This window comes from Aplysia californica, unplaced genomic scaffold (assembly GCF_000002075.1).
Source record: "Aplysia californica isolate F4 #8 unplaced genomic scaffold, AplCal3.0 scaffold01626, whole genome shotgun sequence".
NCBI classification, from domain to species: domain Eukaryota; kingdom Metazoa; phylum Mollusca; class Gastropoda; order Aplysiida; family Aplysiidae; genus Aplysia; species Aplysia californica.
In genome coordinates this window covers 25,475-35,774 of record NW_004798896.1, presented here as the reverse complement: position 1 = coordinate 35,774, position 10,300 = coordinate 25,475, and the positions used below count along the sequence as shown (strand labels likewise).

At 39.6% G+C, this 10,300-nt stretch overlaps 1 protein-coding gene across 1 annotated transcript in view; it reads left to right on the top strand.

Annotated features, from left to right (window-relative positions):
- Nucleotides 1–10,042, top strand: part of LOC118479059 — an 11,718-nt gene extending 1,676 nt beyond the window's left edge. Inside the window, exons 2-9 of the mRNA XM_035973657.1 lie at nt 1,822–1,906; nt 3,326–3,433; nt 3,700–3,878; nt 4,794–4,914; nt 5,861–5,989; nt 7,454–7,593; nt 9,019–9,072; nt 9,997–10,042. Of these exons, the coding sequence (XP_035829550.1) occupies nt 1,865–1,906; nt 3,326–3,433; nt 3,700–3,878; nt 4,794–4,914; nt 5,861–5,989; nt 7,454–7,593; nt 9,019–9,072; nt 9,997–10,042 (819 nt within the window). The 5' untranslated portion in view covers nt 1,822–1,864. The remainder of the gene's footprint in view (nt 1–1,821; nt 1,907–3,325; nt 3,434–3,699; nt 3,879–4,793; nt 4,915–5,860; nt 5,990–7,453; nt 7,594–9,018; nt 9,073–9,996) is intronic.
- The last annotated feature ends 258 nt before the right edge of the window (nt 10,043–10,300 follow it).

Genomic DNA, 10,300 nt, shown 5'->3' with positions numbered 1-10,300 from the left:
TATTTTATTTTTATTATCCGAAATATGCGGGAAAGGGTGTCATTTCAGAGTGTTCGGAGAAATAGTGCCCAGCTTTATTTTCCCGAACGTTCGGAGAAATAGTGCCGGCCAAATTTTTTTTGCTTTTGATGGACTCAGATTCTCAAGCACTTTGCATCATAGTAGTAGTGTCTACTGCTAATGATTATTTAAGTTTTTATAGAGAGATGTATGGGCAATATATATAGATCTATATCATTCATGATATAATAAATTATATATTAATATAAAATCAAATGGGACAGATTAGTAGTAGATAGTAATAGTTTACTTGTTTTTAACAATATGGGTGATTTCAGATGGGCATGCCCCCATGCATTTCACTTTATGTTTTGCAATAGGTTTGTTACTTTTTAAAAATTCATTTGTGAGGGTTTTTAATTGCCGATAACCATAGCCAATATTATGTAGTGCACATCTGCGTGCTGGTCTAAAAGTAAAAATTTACGTTAACATGTTCAGCACATGATAGCGCATGCCAGACATCACATCACAGAAGTGTTGTGTGCAAGCCAACATTAATTAATTAAATTTTTATAGTTTTTCCAGGCTTTCCATTTCCCTTTTGATCATTAAATGGTAAGCGTTGGCCGACTAAAAGGTTTTTCCAGGCTGAAAGAATTTTTATTTGCCTGACTTGCATCAACTGTTCAATAAAACAGGCATCGAAAACAATATTCAGCTCTTATATATTTTTGTCCACCTCTGTTGTTTAGCCACACTACTTCATCCTCTTCTTGGACTTCCAAAGGACTTTTAGGGAATGTATGCAGAAATACTCTACTCAAATTACAGAGAGCAGCAAAATAGAGACTTTTCTGTCTTACTTGTAGACTGCTGCAAATGTTTTAAAACTGTCAGATTCTTCTTTTTCTTTTAGCTTTCGGACTTTGCTTCTTGGACTTTTCTTCAATAAATAAGCTTGCTATTCTGCTTAAAGTAATGTTTTGATCCCAAGCCAAGTTTCATTGTCCAGTTCCTATACCATGTTAACTAATTGGTTCCCCCCTTTACCTGAGCTCTTCCTGAGTAGGATTCTCAAGTGAATTATGTCAGGCTGTGAGTGAATGAAAAACTGCTGAGAATTCATGACTTTGTGGCAGCCTGCTTTTGGAGGTCTGCTGATAAAGGCTGTATCCTTTACAATCCCAAAAACAGTGTACAAAATCAGCCATTTTAAAATGATAAATGAACCTAATCAGGATAGAAAAACGCATGGTCCAATATAATACCCAGATGCACATGTACTTTAAAAGATGACTGCAGCACTGACACTGCCACCGAGACCCAATTATTGTTAGTTTTAGAGCAGTAGGCTAAGAGGTCTGTAGTTTGTTTTTGCACTGACTGGTAGTATAGTGGTAGTGTAGTGCCAAGTGAAGTTGGAGCTCACTGTTCGAAATACATGTTCATGTTTCTGGTTCCCAACTAGCCCTGTAATTCAGTTAGTTATTAGTACACATATTTCTGTATTTCAACATCAACATTCAGGAAATTTGTGGCTTAAACTTAATTAGTTGGTTTTTTAAAAATATCAAAGCAACTTGGGTCTTGAGAATGAAATTTAAGCATAAAATAGTGATGTTTTCATCTTTTTCAATTCTTTTCTTCTTTTTCAATTCTTTTCTTTCAACTTGCAATAGGGGGAGTTGGGTCTTGAACTTGAGTGCAAATCTTTGCCACTGTTTCGGCCTTATCATCGCTAGTGTGTGGGTTCTTGGGTCTTGGTTCTTATTTCTCTGTAACTGCAGCTTCTTTAAACATTTCTCCATTTCCCCCCAGATTTTCTCACAGTTGATTTGCCAACTCTGTCTGATCTACAGCAATGGATTATGTGACGGGATGGATGCTTGATGCATTCAACATGGTAAGGATTTATATTTGCTTTGTAGGATGAAAATGTCATCATATTAATCTAGATTTTTGTATCCCTAAGTGTTTACCTCTTTTCATTTTTATCTTCATTCTTGAAAAAGAGAATGCAGTGCTTTTAAGTCATACTTGTGCTCCATGACTAACATCCAAAGAAGTTTTTTTTCACTTTTCATCCATTGACTCTGCTGATGAAGGAAAGATAAAACAGTGTGTTCTTTTCTTAACACGGGCTACATGAGAGTTTTTTTTTGTGTACCTATTTTGATTATTCTTTCATTCACCCGAGAACTCCTAATAAAAATAAAAATAATAAATAATAATATTCTATATTTATATTATAGCACATTTCCCCCCAAAAAGTAGCTCTATGCGCTTAAAAGGGACCTGTTTTCAGTAATGTCGAAAATCGATATTTGTGGCTTAAACTTGTCATGGTTAAAAATGTGATCAGGTTGCTGCCAGCGTTTCACTGGTGCAACGGTTCTGACTGGAGATGAGGAGTTAGCTTTCATGTCTGTGAATTGTAAAGTAAACCCTGATTACAGCAACAGTCTCGCCCTCCATCAGAGGATGCTATCTCAGCTAAAGTGAAACAAGAAAGTGTTTAGATACTAGTGTACAGTGTATAGAGAAGCTCGGAGAGGTGTGATTCTAATATACAGAGCACATTGTAGAAAGTTTCAACAAATCTCTATTTAATATATTTTTTTATGGCTGCCAGGTTTTCCTTTTTTATGTAGGAACAAAAAGGCACAATTTGAATATATATACTCTCTTATTTAATTCCATCAGGGTAAGCCAGAATTTCCTTCATGGGGGGAAAGAGCTACTATTTTGACACAACACACAAATGATTCGACTTGCGATTTTGAAAAATTCATGTGTTTGATTACGAAAATCTGTCTAATTTAATTGAATATTCAATTGTTTTGTGCCAAAAAGGTAGCTTTTGCTCCATCCATGAAGGGAAATCTGGCTGACCTAGACAGAATCAAATTGGCAGTGTACAATGAGTATCATCCTCCAAAATAAATTTTTTTCGATTTTGTATATCACGATTTTATATGGGTGATGAAAACAATCAATCAGAAGGCTATTAAGTAGGCCTATTACATGGTCAGATCTTTTGTTTGCGCACACGGACCAGAATGCAAAGTGTAGAAGTAGAAGTCAAGTTAATGTAGTGTGCCCTGGCCAGTGTCATCCCAGTTGCATCAAACCGTATCAAATAGGTTAAAAAGTAATATGTTCTTTTTCTCAAACCAGAAGGGTGGGGGGGGGGGGGGTTTATATTATGTTAAGTGGACCATGAGATTTTATACTTTTGCATTATGACTCAGCATGAACTTGAAAATTGAATTTGATTTTTCTTTTTTTTCTTTTTTTTTCTCACTTTTATTTTTCATTTTAGAGTAAAACAGCAGCAAGAGGATTATTGTCTGGCTTGACGACATCTGACAGATTGTCTGCTAGGATTGCTGAATTGGAGGCTGAGTTGGAAGCTGCTAAAACTAACCAGGTATGTGATTCCAATGTGAACTTAATGTGGGTATGAAATATCAAGAATGCAAGAAATGTCAATTTGTCAATGTGAAAGAGAGAAAGTAGATTTGTTAACAATGGTAGACTTATGTAACTGTGGCTAGTTGTGCAGGAAAGAAAATGTAAACTTTGTCAAGGTGGATGCTTTTTTCAAGTATTTGGTAGTCTAATAACTGGGATTTAGCATATCACTTGTGTTTGAATGGTTTATCATCCCCCCCCCCCCCCCCATTGTGTTCACAGGGGAATGCGGAGGTCAGGTCCAGTTCTTCAGGTTTGGGCTCTCTCGGGATGTGTCGTCAACATGTTTGTGCTGCCTGCTTGAAGCCAAGTTATACTTGTGTGCAACTAGAGGGGAGCAGCGTGGATCCAGAAGACTACATCGGTCTCTTCCCAGAATCCTCATCACCTTGTAGTGCAAGGTATGTTTGGCCTTTGTTTGCATAGTGACAAACGATATTGAAGCAGTATGCATGACATCGCTTTGCCTAGGTGGCAGACAGAGCTACTTCCTACTCTTCAGATCTTGATATGTTTGGAGTCAAGGAAGGTGTAAGGGCGTGTTATACTATTTGGGTGGGTTGGGGGGGGGGGGGGTTGTCAATGTGTCGGTTTAATGCCCTTTCAACACTGTATGGTTTTTAAGAGACTGGATTTCTAAGTTCAACACTCATCTTCTATAAGACTGAGCCAAGACACCCCAAATCAAGTTCAGAATGTCTTGTTTGGGGATTTGACCAAGGCCACCAGTTCCATAGTCCGGAATGATATCAACTTGACTTAGCCAGTGGTGCACATTTGCTGTTCGAGATCAGTACTGGTTATGCAGGGTTGCCAACTGTCCAGAATTTTCAGGGACTGTCCATGATTCGACTATTGGTAATTTTAGAACCTTGTCTCTTACGTTGTACCAAAACCAGTACCACTTGATGGAATTTTGCTCTTTCTAACATAATATGACGTTATAACGTTGGGTATCCCTTATTGGGCTTTGGAACAGTAAGCAAGTCTGGTTTGTAACAACTTTCTAGTTGCTTTCTGTCATTTGGATTTGTGACAACATATTTCCCCAATGACTACTACAAGAACAAAAGGAAATGATGAAAGTGGTATACAGTAGTCTCTGCCACAGATCCCTGTGCTTGGGAGCCAGGAAAGTGAGGGATCGTTGGCCAATGTGGTACTTCAGAGAAGTATTTTAGTGTTGACTTTTGTGTGGTTATAATTTTGCTTTCTTGAAACAGCGGGGTCATAAGTGAACTGAGATTGTAAGTGGTGGATCTTAGCCAAAGACAATTGTGTACTGATGTCTTTTCTTTTCTCCATTTCTTGTTCAGGTTGTTGAGCAGCTCCAAGTCGAACTCTGGTACTCATTCCCACGGGCCTGCGGTGTCCGAGGTTTCGTCATTTGTCAGCGAGAAGGCAAAAGGCAAAGAGTATGCCCCTCCTGATATGCTCGTATCCAGCACGGCCGCACCAGCCCCGCCTCCCCCTCCCCCTCCTCCCCCACCCCCACCCCCACCCCCACCCCCACCCTATTTTATGCCTGTGATTCGAAGGTTGAAGACAGATGTTCAGACAAAGGATCAGGTCATGAAGAAAATGAGGGTGAGTGAAAGTCATTTTTGTTTTTTGGTCATGTAACGTAGAATGGTTATTGTGGCTTGTGGCCTCCACTGTTTTTTCTTCAAGTGACGGATCTACAACAGATATTGGACCTGTGTCTGTGGTGTAATGGTTTGGTGCTTAGCTGTTGCATGCAGGAGACCTAAAATCGATTCCCAAGTGGGGAGAACATTTTTATAAAGTATCTTTGTCTTTCTGCTGAGATGTATCCCTCTCAGGCTGGGTTGGGCCCGACTGGCAGGGTCAAAAGCCCACCTCTTAAATAATCTGAATTTTTTCGATGGGGGTATAAAAGCAACTACTTTAAAAAAAGAAAAAGCCAGCACCGGTTTTTCTGCGGGATGATCCTGAAAAAACATATTGCCTTTGTCTATTCACGTCACCTGTTTGTAAGTTTTGATAGATCTTTTCTTCTGTTTTGGTATATTTTTTGGTTTGTTTGTTTATTGTTGTTGTTTTTTTTGGAGGGGGGGGGGGGGGGGCAGGGGTTCTTTTGCACACTTCAGTGGTCACTGATTTCTAACGCTCAAAGATTTTAAAGTTTTTCTGAATCTGAGTCATTGGATACTGTTAAAAAGATAAAATCACTAAACTGTATTATTTTTATCCTGTTCTTTTCCTGTCACCTTTTCATCTATTTTTCCAAGTCTGTGTCTAGCATGGCAGTTGGCTCAAACGAAAATAAACAGGTCTGCTGCACACCTCCCGTGCCATGGACGATACGCCACATGTCTGTCGGGTCCTCATCAATTGATCATTTTTCATTTTTCTGTCGCAGGCGGTCGGCGGGACTCTGTTGCCTGAGATCACTGTTGAGGCTCTGAGGAGCGTGAAGCTCAAGAGGACAGGCGGCCCCGACCTGAGGTCAAGAATCAATGAGAACGGAAACCTCTCTGCCAAGGTTAAGGTTGGTAGACATGTGAGATTAGATCAAATGGGAAGTTTTTCTTTTGATATACAGTGGAGTCCACTTAAAAGGAGTCCGGAAAAAACGAGAAGTCTGTTATAAAGAAACTATTCTAAAACCCCGGGGTTTTTTTCTCCTCTTTACCTTTGTAAATAAAATACTGCTATAACGCTATCAAACATGCGAGTCAGTTATAGCGGAATATTGCTGCTGCTGTGCTCAGTGCATAGGCCATTGCAAAACCTTGTCAGTTGAGAAACTTGTTCGTGATCTTGAGAAACAAAGAATAGGAGAGCCAATGAAGGCCGGAGTGACTGAGTAGGGAGGCATGCGCAGACAAGCAGAACGCATCGCGTGATAGGCCAGCGTAAGCCTATTTAGTTATCAACGCCTACCATGCCTCTCACTTCTCCGATGCGGAGATGGAGAGGTCACAGCAATGTGATGGATGGAGGGAATGTGTGATGTGCGCAAGCAGACAGAAAGCCCCAAAGGGTGGGGTGGGGTGGGGGTAAACACAGCGGGCGAGTTAGCCCAGAGCCCTTTCTTTCTGATCGCCAATGCCGAGCTGTCAGTCCACATCGCTAGACCTAGAGCTAGAAAAAGAAACCTGATTAAATTTTTGATCAAGTAAGACCTAGAGGTCATGTTGAAACAAAATGTGAGGCAGCGTGGTGGAATCAGGCTCTTGTCAATTTTAAGGCATGTAGAGTTATTGGTATCATCTTAAAGCTTGTTTTCTTGTCTTTATTTGGATGAAAAAGATATCCATTTATCTTGAATACAAGTCGAGATATTTGGGAAAAAAGGAGGTGGGGGTCACCTGTTTTCAGAGGTAAAATTAATGAGAAAACGGCCGCCAAAGATTAGTCATTTACTTAGCTTAAGAGTCCGTGGTAACAGAAAATTTACATTTTTTGTGCCTTTAATCAACGTTTTTCAGAAAAATTCACACAGAAATGAGTTCTTTAATGGGCATGAAAGATGTTGAGCCAAAAAACAAGAATTCAATAAAAAACCACAAACCTGCGGAAAAATGCAAGTTTCTTCACTTTGATTATTTTGACGAGAGCTTTCACTTTGATTATTTTGACGAGAGCCTGATTCCACCACGCTGCCTCACAAATCATCATTTGAGAGAACACCAATCTCATAGATTAGGCCTACTTTACAGTTTCCCTTGAATTTATTACTGGATCCCTTATAGCGAGAATCCTGCTATAACGGACATTTTGCTCCTGTCCCCTCCCTCTCGTTATAACAGGATTCCACTGTGAAACTCAATATTTTTTAGGATTCCGAGGAAAGTTCATAGGTCTGATCATGAAGGGGTCGGCAGGTCTGCATAACGTAGACTTTCCACCAAAGTTGGTGAATGGGGTTTTTGAAATAATCTTTATGAGAAGGTTTTACCGTATGAAAATTTCTTCTACAGCTCATAAATCCCATCTGTTTTGTCTTCAGCCGCTTGCGCCCAGCAATCAGCCTGTAGTCACTCTGGCAGCGCTACAGCGTGTGTCGCTGAGGAAAACATCGCATGTCGTCAAGAGTCACGGTGACTGCGTTGAAGATGACCTGAGTCGGAAGGAGAATGAGAACTCTGGGTAAGTTGTCAATCTCAAATGTTGTCTGCTGTAATGGCTCGAGTTTGCACAATAGCACTTTGTCTGGAGACTGATTTTTCGGAAAATTGTTCAGACTTTTTTTCTTAACATTTTATGTTTACACCTGAAACTGCTCTAATAAAATGTTTTAAAAAATAACAAATTCAGTTTTATTGATCCTAGACGGGCTATTTGGTTTACAATGGCAAACATACATATTACACACATGGTATACATAAATACATTAATTTTAAATACAGGCATACATAAATGCATGCTCAAATACTTACATAAATACTCAATATTACATCAATACAGAACAATTTCACAAACATGACATCGCTGGTCACCACTGTGCAGCGCCCTGAATTTTGAGCTAGGGTTGTCGTGTCTTCCTCAAGGACACACCCCAGTGACCACCCATCTAAACTCAGTGTCACCGACACTTGCTTGACATTACTTGAGTCTGAACTCACTGCTCACTTAACCCCTTTACTCTAATGAGCACCTATACAAGACAATCACCTGTACTAATGACCACTTCCTACTCTAAGATGTCCACCTGTCTGGGGCAACTACTTTTCTTTTCGGGCGCGTTAGGTTTCTCCGCCAATGACGCAACAGGGGACTACCTGTCAAAGTCTGGAAATTGTTTCGCCGCAAATTGTATTCGAATACAAGTTACTTACACTGAAGATAGAAGATCAATTAATTTGTGAAAGCCTCTGAAACAAAATTTGTAAACGCTCCTAGGCCTACTGTGTCAATGAGAACACGGGAGGGGTAAACTGTTATAATGACTCAATCTCTCCCTTTCTCCCTTCATTGTAAGTACTGGTCTCGTTCTTGGTCATTCCCACTCTTTCACGTGAAGAATGGCAGCCCAGTTTGAACAACTTTGGGGTTTTTCAACAACTTTATATCTGAGACATCACATTTTTATCTTCACTGTCATGACATTATATAAACCTATCCTGCTTAAAGTCCTACTTCCAAAACATATTCTTGTTCCCAAGAAAATTCATCGACCATCAGCGACTAACAAAGTTAAAACTGAACGCAGCAAATTGCAAACAGCCCTTAACAGGCCCTGTGTACAATGGCAAATCAACATCGAGAAATTCGTCAAGTACGTGAGCTTCAAGCTTTTTAAATTCTGTCCTTAAGACACCACATCGTACTAAATTAAATCTAGTTGTAATCGAATTCAATTTGCGGCGAAACGATCATTCTTATTTTCCTCAGGTAAACTCTGTGACATAATTGCGGCGAAACGTCAACCTCCCTTCTTTTCGACAGTGGGTGGCAGTCTAAGACAATTTATACTGCATTTCTTGAAAATATTTGTTTTGCCAATATATTCAGCCATTATGGAAACCCTGTGTAAGAACTTATAATAATTGTGTTGTTTCTTCTATTTCTCAGTGACGGTACCATGGTCGACATCCGCAAAGTTCTCAAACGAACAACCCTACAAAGGTAACTGTCTTTGCCCTTGTCTTTCAAGAATGTTTACTTCTCATATATAGATCAAGGATATGTACTTTATCTGTGCAGGGCTGTATTTGTCTGTTAATATTTTTAACCATATATACTCACACACAGACAAGGATGTGTGGTTAGCAGCTGAGTTGTTATAATGTTGAGCCATGGAGTGAATGACCCTTGTTTCTAATCCTCATTGCAGTGTTTTTCTGTTTGAGTAGTTGGGATTTTCTTTTTTTTTGGGGGGGGGGGGGGGGGTAAGACTGTCTATCCATTTAGCATGATCCTATGTTGATGATGGACAAAGTGTTCTGAAGGTTCCGTTTCTAAATAATGTTTTGGTGTCGAGAGGGACTTTGAACTTGAACCATGGGTGGTTCAACAGGTTGACAAGTGGTCTGGTGTGGTTTACACCTTCTTTCCTATCAAATATCTGTCGTTGTCCTTATCTCCTTGCTTTCTTTTTTGTGTTTGTTACTCTCTTGTAACACCTCTATCTTCAGCACTTATATTATCTTAAGGTGCTGTAAGTGTCGTAAAACTGCTAAAACTAAACTAGAACCTGAACCATAGTTACACACACATACCCACACAATCATAATCTGACTGCTCAGGTGGGAGATGTAGGTGGTAAGAGGGCGCCACAGGTAGGTTTTTCTTTACTTTCCCTCTTATGATTCTCTCCATCTGTCTGTCTGGGTTTTTTCTCCTACACTAAATAGCCATTACTGTACAGATGTGCATCTCATTACTTAAACTTACTGTATGTGGTTGGAGGATTCCACTGTTTGGCCCTACTTCTGTTCTTTCTTTCTTATGTTTCTGTCTGTCTGACTTGCTTTTTTCCTGCTCAAAATGACAGTTATAGAGTCATTGTTCTTCTTTTTACTCTAATTACTCAACTGTCTGCCCCCTCAGGAGTCCTGGAGGTACTCCCATGACAAGCAAGAGGACCAGATGTTAGTCCAGACAGGGGTACAAGGGAGCAAATGTTTCATCGTCATAGGTAGGTAACAACTGCTATTTGTGTAGTGACCATGCTTTGTTTGTCTCGCTCAGCTGTTCCAAGATATTCGGTTTTTGTCTCTCTAACTTTGGAACCAAAGAAGTTAGATTAATACTATTTTCTCATTTAATCTGATATTAATAGTATTACTTGTATAATGTCAAAATGCCACATGTGGCTCATTTTGTCATTTAGTTACATATTTTGACTGCTTAG